The sequence below is a fragment of the Drosophila navojoa genome, chromosome 4, assembly GCF_054131105.1.
Source record: "Drosophila navojoa isolate 15081-1374.11 chromosome 4, UAZ_NAV_1.0, whole genome shotgun sequence".
Taxonomy (NCBI): domain Eukaryota; kingdom Metazoa; phylum Arthropoda; class Insecta; order Diptera; family Drosophilidae; genus Drosophila; species Drosophila navojoa.
This window is the reverse complement of record NC_142892.1, coordinates 15,260,149-15,274,994: the sequence shown is the minus strand read 5'-3', so window position 1 is coordinate 15,274,994 and position 14,846 is coordinate 15,260,149. Positions and strand designations below refer to the sequence as shown.

At 39.1% G+C, this 14,846-nt stretch overlaps 1 protein-coding gene across 1 annotated transcript; it reads right to left on the bottom strand.

Moving 5' to 3' along the window:
* Positions 1-1,616: 1,616 nt before the first annotated feature.
* Mes2 (Mesoderm-expressed 2) lies at positions 1,617-9,966 on the bottom strand. Its single transcript, XM_089259454.1, has 3 exons — positions 9,428-9,966; positions 9,030-9,330; positions 1,617-2,914 (listed from the first exon to the last, which is right to left on the bottom strand). Exons 1-3 carry the CDS (start codon positions 9,576-9,578, stop codon positions 1,867-1,869), a joined length of 1,500 nt encoding a protein of 499 aa, XP_089115580.1. The 5' UTR covers positions 9,579-9,966; the 3' UTR covers positions 1,617-1,866.
* Between the last annotated feature and the right edge of the window lie 4,880 nt (positions 9,967-14,846).

Below are 14,846 nucleotides of genomic sequence, written 5' to 3'. Positions count from 1 at the left end.
TGGTAGAAACCATTTAAGAGCCGCTCCATATGTGTGAGATATGCTAATAGGCTTGTTTAATGATATTTTCAGATAAACACAAATTGCTGTGTGAATATGGTAAGAAGCATAAGCAGATAAGATAGATGGCTCTATGATTGACAAAGGAAATACTGATATGGATTTGACAAGAGAAAGATAAGTTAGAGGAGTTGGAGTAGGTAAAGTTCTTGGAAATCAAAGCTGTCAGAATTTCTGATTTCTAAATCAATTAATACTCTCCATAAAATATACGAAATTAACTTAGTTTAATTACGAATTTAGCATAACAACATTATTATAGTTACTAACTGCATAGTGAAATTAGTAAATTATTATTCATTAAATAATATTTAAGTTTTATCTTTAATTGATTTATTTTTCTCCAGCATTTGTATTATACTTATTTTTTATTTCATTATAATTTATAAGTAAATAAATAACAAATAAATTAAAACAATTCATAAATAAATAAATAAAAATGCATTCAATTAGTATTTATTATTAATTATTTATTATTAAATAAATAAATAAAAATATATTAGTATTTTTATTTATTTAATTATGAATTGCTTTAATTTATTTGTTATTTATTTATATGTAAATTATTTTTATTTACTTATTTATGAATTATTTTTTATTAATTTATTTATGAATTAATATTATATATTTATTTATGAATAATTTTTCTTATTTTTATTTTATTTATTTTTATTTTTATTTATGAATTATTTTTATAATATTTTATTTATTTATTTTTAAAATATTTATATTTATTTATGCATTATTTTTAATTATTTATTTTTGAATTATTTTATTATGCTTTATTTTATTTATATGCTATTAATTTCATATATATTAATTATTTCGCATATTTTAAAAATATACATATATAATTTGCTTAGTAAATCCTTCAACAATTTATGCTCACATAAATTTAAATATATTTACAAATATATATAAATTTTTCAAACAAACCTTGTTTCGTTTTGTTCATAATATTCACCACAATTTATAATAACTTTAATATGTATATTTTATTTAACTGTTCATTTATAAATATTTACATCGCTTTGCAAACGTATTGGAGAAATGATATTAAAATGAAATACGATTTATTGAGTAACTAAGAATAGAGTTTAAGATAAATGTATATGAAATAATATATTTAATATGTATTTGCCACTTTATGTAGAACTTCCAAAGTATTTATACAAATTTCTTGTTTTGTACTCTTCATGATTGGAGTTAAGAACTATCTTCAAAAGGAAGAGAAACTATAAGATAACATGTGATGAGATGTTGGCTAAGATAATATATAGATATACATATATATATATGAAGAACTAAAAAAAAATGTTGAAGAGAGCTAGAAATCAAACTGAAACAGTTCTATATCATAGACATATATGTGTACATATATATAGTTCGATCCACTTAGAACTAAATTAACGTTTATAATAAACTAAATCTCATATATGGCTAACTATCTTTGTCTTTGTTGTTGTGTCTTTTCATTGAGTTCATACATTTGTATATTTCATTCTCTTTATGTTCTTTTCTTTTTGGGATATAGCTTTAAAGAAGTCTTCCATTGATTCTTATATTTTCTTATTTTCTTTCGTTTTTTTTTTTTTGGCATGGCACAATTTTGGCATGATTTATGGCATATTGAGAGTACAGATTTGTGAAACATTTTGGTAAATGGCAAGAAAACGTTTTGCTTTGAGCAGCTGCATTAATCCATAATGAGCTCTTCCTCTACTTAGAAACTAGTGAAAAAAACCCCAAACCCAACCCGAAACCCAAGCCGAGCCCCAAACCCGAATTCCACTTCATATTCCTCGACTATTTGGGTGTCTCGCACTGTTGCATTTGCACCACCAGCAGGAGTATGCGATTCATCAGATTGTCGGCCTCCGAGTCCTCCATGCTGTTCAGCTTGGCCGAGATGAAGCCGCAGAACTTGGAGTTGAGCACCTCGCGCACCGTCTGCGGCGGCGGCATATCCAGTTCTCCGGGTACGACATTCTGTTGCTGGCGCAGGTGGCGATGCTGCTGCAGCATTTGATCCTCGTAATCATCGCCATCCATGTCGCCCTCATCGTCCAGATCCTCCGGTTCGGCAGCGCGACGTCGCTTGCGTCCACTGACGGGCGTCTGGCAAGCGTCGCCGCTGCCGCCGTTCTCGCTGCCCGGCGAATTCGAGTCGAGTATGATGGGATAGGGAAAGTCGGCATCGATGGCCTCCAGTTCCTCCACCTCATCGGAGGCATTGCCAGCATCCTCATCCCCACTGCGCATCGAACTGGCATCGAGATCATCGTAGCTCCGCTGATGATTCGCCTCTGTGGCGCCGCTGTCGTTGCGTGTGGAGCTCACGCGGCTATCGTTGTGTATGGCCTGTGCCGTGGCCAGCGCATGCTGCTGGTGGGCGGGCATCGGCAGCAGCGGCAGCGCTATGGGCAAGCGCAAGCCCAAGCCGGCGCTGCCGCCGCTGCTGCTGCTGCTGCTGCTGCCCGCTTTACGAGCGCCGCTGCCGCTGCCGCTGCCGCCGCCGCCACCGCCGCCAGCCGACAAATCCAGCTCCGACTTCACATTGTAGTCGTAGAAGTAATCATCGTGGCTCAAGTTCAGTCCCGAGCACTTGGACAGATTCAGTGCAGCCTCCGATGCATCCATGAAGGACGAGTGCGGCTTCAAGGCGGCCGCAGCGGCAGCGGCTGCTGCTTTGCTGCCACTTAAAATGCTGTGATTGTTGTTGTTGCTGCTGCTGTTGTTGTTGTTGTTGCTATTGCTTGTATTGTTGTTGTTATTGTTGTTGTTGTTGTTGTTGTTATTGTGTAAATGATGAGCAAATGCGCTCAAACTGAGATCGCCCGTATGTGAAGCGCCCCTGCAAAGAGAGAGAGAAAGAGAGAGACTATGAGTTATAATGTAGTAGTAAATGCAAAAGAAAGAGACAGAAAATGAAGTTTTTAACAGATTTAATGGCATTGCTACTACTTGATGGAGCTCATGGAGCTCATTTTCAACCAATCTATGTAATTATATTGGTTTTGAACTATCGATAAACGATAGATATGCATGTTCGATCAATCAGCCGATATGCATATATTGCGATAATTATTCTTAAGAATATATTCATATACTAATGAATAGATAGGACGTATATATCTATATTAAAAGTAGATTTATAGTACACGTATACATTTATTATATATTAATTAGTCTGCACACTTAAACTTTCGCTACGATCTACAAACTATAGTTTGATTATTTAAAAAAATTATATTATTAATCTTACAGCTTATACTTCTTGAATTGACGTCTAAACATATTACGTCCAATCGCAGCTCAAGATTATAAATACTTTCGATAATGATATATAACTTTCGATAATGATATACATATGTGCTTTTTGTAGCACAGTTCAAAAAAATCTCAAATGACAAATGTTTCTATAGTACGTATTTAGACGCCTACTATAGAATAATTTCAAATATTACTAATGCCAAGGCTCACTACTATATACATATATGGTTTCAAAATAGGGAGCAATATCCTATATAAGATAACTATCATAATTATACCAAGCTCTCTTCTATATGATCATAGATCGCTATATATTCACATCTCTTATCTATTGTTCTTTAAGAAACATACTATACCCGCATAAGGAACACAATTTCATATACTTATTCAATGTTTCGTTGATCTACACAACATGTCTTAGATATTCATTGCTCCCTCTCTCTCTCCCTACATGTAAAACTGTTCTAAAAATAACTCCACAATGGAGCCAAGCAACCCCAAAGAGACACAATCCCAATCACTGGAACGTGCTCTAACAAACCCCCAAAAATGAATATAAAAGAAAGCAACAAAACTCGAAACTACCCAAAAACTCGTGATATTTTTCGCTGGATTCGGCTTTTGCTTTTTCTTTTGCTTTGGCATTAACTCTGGTTCTGCTTCTGGTTCTGGCTGTGGCCCGGGCTCCGGTTTTGGTTTTAGTCTTCGGGGCTGGTTTCTTGTGCTACTCAAATTTCAGGCGCATTTTCCACAGCTGCCTGAATGCCTCGAATGCAGCGAGACGTGGCTATTTTTAGACCAAGCCAAGGCGGGGCGGGGTAAGAGGGAAATTGTGGCTGGGCCAAGGCTTGGGCCCAGTTGCCAGGACGGAGCTCCCTTTGCTGTTAGGGCCTCCGGGGCAGGTAGTTGACAATTGGAACTGTAAAATGATATGCGTTCACATTTTCCAGCTTTCCATTTTTCATTTTCCATTTAACATTTTTCACATTTTCCACATAATCAGGGCCAAATGGATTTTCACATGCTCACAGAGCCGAAGAAACGTTTGCTGTTTGCTATTTGCTTGTGGTTTCTGCGGTTCTCCTTCATTTGGTTCTCTTGTGTTTATTTTTCGTCTATTTCCCAAGCCTTATCAGTGTTTGCTTCCGCCAGGGCCCAGAACCCAGCCCAAACATACGTCCACATATATAGCCAGCCAAAACCCAATGGATGGACAGTTTGCATTTCTATTTAACTGCGTAGCTGCTCTCCATGAGGAATTCCAATTTTTGTGCTCCCCCATTTCGTCGGTTTATCAGCGCTAACGACTGACTAATGGTCAAGTTTCCGCTCTTAGCTGAGCTCAGCTCAGCTCAGCTCAGCCTAGCTGAACCGAACTGAACTGAACTGCTCTGATAAGCCAAACCGAATGACAAGACGTCAAGTCAAATCTACTTTTTTATTTGTGGTTAATATTATGATGTCTTTCCAAGAATCATATAATCGCGAAATTCTTACTTAAAAACATTTGGATTAAAAAAAAATTATTAAATGATTATTATTACAATTATTTTAAGTACAAATTATATTATTCGGCATGACTATAAAAATTAGTGTTAACGACCAAGGCGATCCTTGTAGCTGATCATGCAAGGATCTGCTTTAAGATATATACCATGTATATCATATACATGAATATAAATATACAAATATTTGTATCATAGATAAATAAATAGAAAGATAAATAGGGTAGAAAGATCGATTGGCTGAGAGTTCGGCTAAAGATTTAGAAGCGAGATATTATTATATTATATACATATCTACATAATATTATACATTTATTAGGTAAGTTAGTATACAAATAATGGATATTTATGGAGGTAGGCTAAAAAAGCAGATAGATCTCTCAATTTTGATATGCATTTTGTTATCCAGTTGTTTAGTATTTATACTGAGGACTGATAAATCGGTCCACCGATTGCAAAATATAAATATTTGGCTGGCAATTGCTTAATCGCTGTAAATATTTTAATAACATTTGCGTTACATTCGTGTGGCTCTCTTGCGCAAATTGGGTATACGCCCAGTATTTATATATTGTGGGGCTTCAAGTGACGCATTTTTTATTTCGGGTGATCAGTTTCCCACTGGATGCCAGCTGAGATTCGTTTTAATGCTGATGGGGCGCGGTTGGTCAAGCCACTCACTCACTCGGCTCGGCTTGGCTCGGTCCCGAGCGTAGAGGTTGGGGTGTGGTAAATTGCTGGGTAGACGGGGGCGTGGTCGGGGTAAGCGGGTCGCTTGGCACGGCAATAATTTCATCAATTTTGCAGCTCATTTGCTTATTAAATCATAAGCGTGACACAGAACCGAGCACGACTCGACCGAGAGAGGGAGAGAGCGAGCGAGCGAGGGGGGTAGAGTGGGCTGAGAGAGTGAGCATAAAAGAGAGCGCCGCCGACCCTGGTCATCTGGCCGTTGGCGACCGAGCGACCAACCCCGTTGGCGGCTGGTTGCTTCATGTACTTATTTTTAACCCTGGTCCGTTTGGCTGCGTCGCCTCAATTGCTCAGCCAAAGACGCACTCATACACTCACACAGACACACACACAAACACACACATGCAATCACTCATATAATCACGCTCTCTCCCTCTCTCACTCACTCTCGCAAAAAAGAAAGGAAAAAAAAAAACATTTTTAATCTACGCTTCTTTCTAAACTTGGTCCACTCGCCGCAATCGCTCATCGCCGTTCGTTCGTTCGCTCGCTCTTTCCTTCGTTTTGTCCCCGTTTGCTGCTGATTGTCATTTTCATATTCGCTGCCCGCTCATTGCGTTAATTTATCACTCTCTCTAGCGCGCTCATTCGCGCTCGCATCGCGCCGCTCGCGCTGCACTCGTGTTCGTTTTGGTTCGCTCGCTCGCTCGCTCGTTCGCTCTGCCACCACCAGCAGCAGCAGAAGCAGAGGCAGCAGCCGCTAAGGCTAAAGCGTTTTGTTGGTTTTTGCAGCTTCCCTCGATTTTGTTTTTGGTTCAAGTGGCGATGCCGACAGCAACAACAACAAAAACAACAACAGCAGCAATAATAGCGACAACAACAACAACAATAGCGTTGTATAATTTTCGCTCTGGACAAGATCTGTTTTTATGGCTCAAGCCACGGTCTCGGGACCGAGCCCGGCCCGTTCCGTTGTCTGTTATCAGCTCAAAATAATAAAAATTTAAATATGCATGTGTGTGTGAGTCTATGTGTGCCCGCGTGTGTGTGTGTGTGTGTGTGTGCGGGCATGTGTGGACCCGGGGCCGCCGACTGTGTTGCCTCAGCTCTGGTTGCTGCTGCCGATGTGGGTACAGTCAATTGAAAGGAAATGGCCTTATTTCATATAAATATATGTACATAAAGTACACCACACACTCACACACACTCACACACACACACATCCACTCATAGAGCGTAGTGCGGCGAGGGGCACGGCGAATTGGCTGTTTGCTCCACATGAGCCACAGAATCAGAGAAGACCAGAGCCGAGAGCCGAGAGCCCAGAGCCTGGTCATTTCTTTGTTCGAATTGGTTTTTTCCGTCCAACGTTTTTCGAGATTTTTTTCGCAGCAGCAAAATACGCGTATATTCGCATATTTGCATATGCAAGTGTGCGTGCATGTGTGTGTGTGTGTGTGTGTGTGTGTGCATTGGGCAGATGTTTTTACAGAGGCTTAGCGGAGATTTGTCTGCTTCTCTCTTTGCTCGTGTCATGAAAATGGCAACAGAGATAAAACAAATGAGGGGGTCTACAAACGTCATAAGATAGGCAAAGGACTCTCATGATAAAGATAATAAGAATAAAATGTGAAATAAAATAAAAATGTAAAATAAAATGTTTAACAATGATATATTACATTATTTAATAATATCTAATATAGAATATATTCTATGTACATATATTCATATATAGAATAATATATTTGATTTAAGTAAGGATCATAATATTATGTAAATAAATATATCAAATTTATTTTTTCCTAATTTTTTGTTTTTTTTTTTTTAGAATATTTAAATCACAATAAATCCTTTCTTTAGTATTTTATTTAGAGAATATAATTACAATAAAACCTAGAAAATATACCAAAAACATGTAACAAAATCTGTTCATAATTGAATCGCTTGTTCAAGCAGTTCTTATACTATGACTCATCGTATAAATATAAGAGTGAAAGTGTATTTCGAAAATTCTGATAAGAATTGACAATATGACAGTGCGCAAAGTTTCCAGTTTGCCAGCTTAAAGCTTAGCTTTCCAATATTCCAGCTGCTGGGAGAATGAAGTAATTCATTACGTACATACATAGTATTTTAAAAATACATATTTAACTGAATCAGAATTCAATATTCATTTCATTTGCTAACTAAACGTTATATTCAACTGGCCCACTAATCCAGTGTAAGTCAGCTTTCCAAGAATGAACACCATGAAGAGCTCGCCGCCCCGCTAAACCCACAAACTGAATCGCCTTATGCCATGTTTCACTTCACTGAACAACAAATAAATACCATATATGTATATATGTACATATGTATGTATGTATGTATATAGAGTTCGTCTACAATAAGAATATTATATGCGCCATCATTTCAATTTCAAAACAAGATCGATTGAGTCATCCAGTGAAACGTGGCAAAGGAAACGTTCATCTGGCTTCTGACTTTTGGCTAGAATCGAAGTTTTTGCTCTTTGCACTGCAGCAGCGCGGCGAATGTAAACAGCAATGCAAAAGACAGCAATATGTATGCATGTGTATGCATGTGTCTGTGTGCTTGGCCGTAGTCCAAGTCAAGTCTCAGTGAATCAAGCCCATATGCACTGACAGTGGCTAATCTAAAGTTGAGGTTTCAATTCATTTCATATAAAATTGCTAGCAAAACCAAAAGTATGAACCGTTATTCATACTCTGAGGCTGGTCTTTGCCCCACACCACAGCTCACACACACACACGCACACGCACACACACTTACTTACGCCTGCTGCTGTTGCTGTCTGAGTCTGCCTGCAATGCGTGAACACAACAACAATCGCTTATCGCTGCCGACTTCAGTTGTAATATTAGTCAAAGGGCAGAGACAATGGAAGGCACGATTGGATTCAATGATTGGAAATGGAAAGTGACCAAATTCAGGTGGGTGTAAACCGAGCCCACTACGATAAGCCCAGCCCGATCATAATAATATATTGCGAGCAAGGTTTTCCAGCAGTTTCTAGGTTATTAATATGCACAAAGCTAAATTCCATTAGGCTGAGCCTTAAAAGTGCAAGCTAAATTATATTAGGCTGGGCCTAAAAAGTAATAATCAATGCATATTACATAATAAAATAATAAATGCTATTTGCTTTAGTATATAACTTTTCAATAATTAACATAATAATTATGTATTCAACAAATAAATATATATGAACGAGGCAAGCCTAATTATATTAGACTGAACCTAAAAAAATATGTATATAATTCTTAACTAATTAGGGAATATTCAATATTATTATTATTTTTTTTTTATAATATTCAAATTAATTTCATAATTTAATTTACATATATTCATATGTACTTCAACAAGTGCATGCAAAATGTGTGTGTTAGGTCCAGCCTAATTTTTGCTATTCATATTTGTTAAGGGTTGTTCGCGTTTTTGTTTTGATTGTGTTGTTCGCTTGCAATTCGTACTCACTTTCTTTCTCTGATAACATCTCTGAGGAAGTCCATGGCCTCGTACAGGCTCCATTTTGGCTTGAATCCGTTGCCCATCAACTTCACGTGGGCCAATTCGCGGCGATACGATTCGCGCAGGGATTTGAAGGCGCGTGCAACGCGTCTTCCGGGCGCATTGAATTCCCGGCCAATGTGCTCCCAGGCGCGATTCTTCTCCTCCTCGGCGCCCTTGAAATTGGGCAGACGCGAGTCCCACAAAATGGGATTGTCGTGGACCATTTTGATGAGCTTTAGCTTGTCGGAGGCATTACGGCGCACCACTGGAAAGACAATGGAAGTAAACAGTTTCATTGTAGTAGCAGTAGTTGTTGTTGTAGAGAGGGTATCAGCTCAGAGTCTCATTGGATTTGTACGCACATTTCTTAATCTTTTGAGCGGGCACCACGGCCAATTCGACTTTGGGCTTCATGTCCAGCGCTATGGCCGCGGCGGCTGCGCTCATGTCCTGCAGCGAATTCGTTGTGGTGGGTGAGGAGCCCGACGAGGCAACAACGGCAGCGGGCGCCATTAGAATTTGTTGCAATATGTGTAGATTAATGTTGTATTTGTTGTTGTTGGCCAGCGCGCCAGCCAGATTCACTTTATTCACTTGACCCAAAGTTCACTTATCACATTCACTTTACTGTGTTGCTTTTTGCCAGCGCGCGATCGTTTGGGTGGCAATGGATGACGACGGGGGCTGCTACCCTCTCACGACCAAGTTTAAACAGCAACTAAAAACCAAAACCAAAAAAATAACAACCACCGCGAGCTGTGACGGCCGCGACAACAACGACAACGACAACGTCGACGGCAACGACGTCTGCAGCGCTGCTAGCAGCCAGCCCGCATTTCTCGATGCGAAGCCAAAACATACAAGAAGCGCACACATTCGCATGTAGCACTCTAAATACTCTGAGCGATTTTGCCATGCAAACGGCGTTTGAGTGAGGCCGGAGCAATTGTTAAACTTCGTCATAGAATTCGAATGCTCAGCGCAAGGGTATAAAAACACAAACACGACTCACACACACGCACACAATCACACATACGCGAGCCACAAATAAAGACCCAGGCGCAGGCGAAAGAGCCACAAAATCACGCGCGCTCAACATGCGCGCACTCTACCTCTCGCTCTCTCTGTCTTTCTCTCTCGGACAATTGTGCTCGGCGTCGCTGCCTGGGCCAATACACAACGTGTGTGCGCGGCGGCATTACCGTTATCGACGCCTGCGCCGGCGTCGCCGCCGCGTACGATGCGCTCAAAGAGCTGTCCAGGCCGTTGGCTGAGCTCGGCTCGCGTCGGCTCTCGCTCTCTCTCTTTCGTCTTACTGGCGTTCAGACGGAAAAACGCCGTTTAATTGCAACAACAGAAAGTAAAAGCGAGCAAAAGAATGAGCGCAAAAAAAGAAGAGCGACGGAGACGACAACGTCACTCACACATTCATACACGCACACACTCAAACAAATCAAGCATTCAAATTATGTGTAACACAAAAATCCGTTGACGCGTTTGCATCGCTGACGTTTTTCAGTAGCTGCCGTCGATTCTACTTTGCGCTGTTATTGTTGGAGATGGGTAAACTGTTCTATATGCTATGCCCTACACTTAAGCGATGAGGCATTGTGGAATTAATAGTCAAGGTTTTTAGGAATGCTTTGCAACTTGTGGTTTTATATAAATAAATAAATAAATATATTGTATTAAACTATACAGAACATATGTACATATGAATGTATGTATATACACATATGTATATTCCATAAATGTGTAAGACATCATATGTTATTAATAGTAGGTGAGTATATGACTTTTAGCTAATTAGATTTGATACATATATGCAAGTATGCAAATGAATTTTAGTTAAATATTATTGGGTGTAGGGCATTTAGCTTGTATACTCATGCCTCCCTTTTCAGGCTGCATTCATTAATCGGCTACTTTGTACATAGCTCGATCCGCTGCTCCTCTCTCCCACTTTTCCGCTCCCTCCACTACAATTGTTGCACTTATTCCATTTTCCATTTCGTTGCTGCACGGCTTTCAACTGTCTGCAGTTTCTAAGAAGGGGAATGAGTAAAACATTATGCGCATGTGTGTGTGAGTGAGTGTAGGAGGAGGGAACTGTTGGGGAGCGCGGCCGATTTGAGCCCGCTTAATGATGGTTCTCTTTAGTTTGGTTCGCTGGTGGTGACGGCGACGGCCACGGCGACGGCGACAACGTTGGCGTCTGCGTCTGTGCCTGTATGTCTGAGGTCGCGTTCAATTGCGTTTTAGTTGAATTTATTAATATGCCCACTTTGTGTTTTTGTTTTGTGTGTTTTACATTCTGCTTCTGCTTTACTTTACGTCTGCGCTTTGTTGCCTTGTTTTGCAGCCGCTGTCGCGCAGTCTCGCAGTCTCTTCCAGGCTCTTGTAAAAACTTACAAAAAACATTTGGAGCACACATGTTGAGTCTAACCAAAACGACGATAGTGCGACAGAGAAAGGACGAGTGAGCGAGCATAGATAAAGACCAAAAGAGAGGCAGATTTACTGTATACGCATGCGTATGCATGTGTATGTGGCTCTGTGTGTTTTTGTGTGAGTGTGTGTGTGTCAGTATATCTCGAGTCTTGTTTAATGTTAATGCCCAACATTTGTGTCTTGCAACGTTTTGTACGCTGCCCATTGGAAACGGCGATAACGACAGAATTCCCGTGCAGTCATTTAAGCCGCTGAAATCTAGCAAAAAAAAAAACAGAATAATCTATTGAGTGTGGGAGGGAGAGAAGAGAGTGGCTTTTGTCTGTATGTAATTTATGCCTAATGAACTATTTCCGGCCAAGTGTCAATTAATGTATTCTGTATATATTCTGGCCCTCGGCTTGCCCCACACACATACATAGGGCACAAGGGGCAGCAGCAGCAACAACAACGTGCCCGCACAAATGTTGCGATGATCAATTCTGGCAAAAATAAAAGAAGAGAACAGAGAGAGAAAGCCGTAAGCCCAAAGCTTTCCCTCTCACTTACACGCATGTCAGTAAGGGGGAGCGCTCGGCGTTTCCGTTGCAGCCTTTGCATGCTTGCTCTTTCCTCTTCTCTCCTGCATTTGCTTTCAAGCCAAATTAAAAGTCATGCAAGCGGAATTTGTTCTCTACTGCTGATTAAATTTTCGAATGTGCGAGATGAGCTTTTTTTTTTTTATTATTATTTTGACTCTTATATTTTATTATTATTTCTTTGGTATTTGTGCTCTTTGCGCCGTTAATTGAGCGGCAATAAAACGGTTTGTTAAAGTTCTCCATGCGCTTACTATACGAATGTGTGTAAGAGATAGGTGTACAGGGTTGAGCATGGGAGGGGAGGCAACAGTTAGAATAATGAATTTGGTATGGAAATGAAGAGCATGTAGATTAGCTATGTTACGAAAGCAGGAATGAGTCAGAGAATGATGGATGTAGCTAACAAAAGAAAGATTGAAATCAATGATTGGAAGGAATAATTTCGTGTAAAAATCTCATCTATTTTTTTGGATGGAGTGACAAAAATGTGAGAATTAACTCTTCCTGGAAGCGATCAAAATGAATAAATGAAAAATGAATTAATTGCATTAGATAATGATTTCTTTTAAATGTTCAATTAGGTAATGTCGGAAATACCAGACCTATCCCCATGGCTCTCGTTCGGCTTGCTGCTTATCAGGCAAATTAATCACGAATTCAATGCAAATACCAAAAGCGGCTCTGGCTGTAAATAAAGCCAATAAATATTGACACAGGTCAGAAATCGAGTCGAGCGCAAGACGAACAGTCAGCAGGTCGTGGACGGGTAAAGGGGCAGCGGGGAGGGGCGCCCAAGCAGTTAGACAGTGTGGAAGGGGAGCCCGTTCATAACGATCGTAACTGTTGCCGTTTTTGCCCAGTTCTATCGACTCGATAAGCCCAAAAAACGAACCCTCATTGAAGCCAAGCCCAACCCAAGTCAACTCAATCAGGCAATAAAAATTTATAAATGGGGAATGTGTTTGTCAAGAGTGTTCGAGCGAGAGGTGTAATGTGGGGGAGGGGGTGACAATTCAAGACCAAGTTGAAAACAATTTCCAACCAACATTTTTATTTATTTCTGATGAAGCAACAGCGGAAGAAGAAGAAGCAACAGAACAGGCAACAAATATGCAGGCAAAATCATAGATTGGGGCAGCGTTCGATCGATCGATCGAAGAAGAACCGTTTGTTCGTTTCTTCGTTCGTTCGAGCAATCAAGTAAAACGAGCCCGAAACGCGAAAAATCAGTTGACGTTGTTTTTGTTGTTGGCGCTGAAATATTTAAATTTTGACCCAACCCCAATCCAAATAAATTTGTGGCGTAATGCGTGCAGCTGTGTGTGCGACGCCTCTCTCCCGCTCTTACACTCTCCCTCTCCTTCTCCCCCACCCCGCTCTCTTCCACAAACTCAACCGTTCGTTCGATCGCGCTTGGTTTTCAGTTTCGTTTTCGAGCGTTGCCTTCGGCTTCGTCGCTTCTCATGCTCTCGTGCCTCTTGCCTTCTCTTTTGCTCGCGCTGTGCTCGCATTTTGGTCTCTTGGGGTCAGAAATTGTCGCATATCGTTAAGAACCCAAAAAGCGAACGCAGAAACGTCGCAGTTTCGAAATTGGCCATGTGCCTGACGATTCGTAACGGCGTATTCGAATAACACGATAGAGGGACATGACGAACACAGAGATGTACATACATAACGCAGATGTAAATGTATGTATGTAAACATGTATGTACATATGTATGCATATATGTAAATTTAAATGTATGTTTGTATGTTTACATATTAATGTATTTGTGTATACGTACGTGCGTATGTATGTGCGTACTGATTGGAATTTGGCCTTTGGGGCTTGACAACTGCCCATTTTTGCTTTTACTTGAATAAGTTAAAATTTGTACCTAGGAAATCTTAATTTTATAAAAATTTATACAGAAATATGTAAATGTACATACATATGTAAATATATGTACATATGTTATTTTACATACAAACATACATACATATGTACATCTGCATGTATATTTTCTAATATTATTAACTACTTATTAATAGTAATAAAATTAATTTTGTTCAAAAAGAATAGAGGAAATCAGTCATATTTCAAACTTAGTTGAAAATAAAAACCTCTCATTTATAATATTTATAATACATTAATTGTATTACTATGTATGTATGTATATACATAGTACGTACATACATATGTACATAGAACAAAAACTTGTGCAATAGGTTCAGCATATAATTAAAAACAAATGATTTTTTGAAGGAATATACAAATTATATTATATATGTATTTTTATTTTCTATGATGTACATGGCTTTCAATAGATTTCATTCTATTCATATACATATGTATGTATGTATGCATATACGTACATAGAATATGCATTAATAAATAATATAGTACTACATATGGTCCGCTTTAAGATATTCTTACTCTAATTGTAACTCTTATACTTGATCCTGCTCTAGCTCCAACTTAAATTTGTTTCTTGTTTACTCTTAATTGCATTCTATCTTATACATATTTACATACATGTATGTAAGATGTATTTGCACACAATTATTATCCTCTCTTTCGCTTTAATTTAAACTCAAAATATCAGCTATACAACAATAAAACTCTAGTATAAGACTCTTGAAGGAACACAGCTTACTTATAAAGTTAAGTGTGAATTATAAGAGCCAAGCGTGCGGGTTAGAGCAAATATAAGTCGCTTAACTAACACATTAATCAAATCCAAAGTAAATGCCCTTAAAATAACTTAGC

Excerpts from the sequence above, each read along its gene's own strand:
- Mes2 (XM_089259454.1), bottom strand. The coding sequence starts at position 9,578 with ATGGCGCCCGCTGCCGTTGTTGCCTCGTCGGGCTCCTCACCCACCACA. Across the intron at positions 9,331-9,427 it reads CGCTCAAAAGATTAAGAAAT|TGGTGCGCCGTAATGCCTCC; the intron begins GTGCGTACAAAT and ends TTGTCTTTCCAG. Across the intron at positions 2,915-9,029 it reads GATGTTATCAGAGAAAGAAA|GGGCGCTTCACATACGGGCG; the intron begins GTGAGTACGAAT and ends CTCTCTTTGCAG.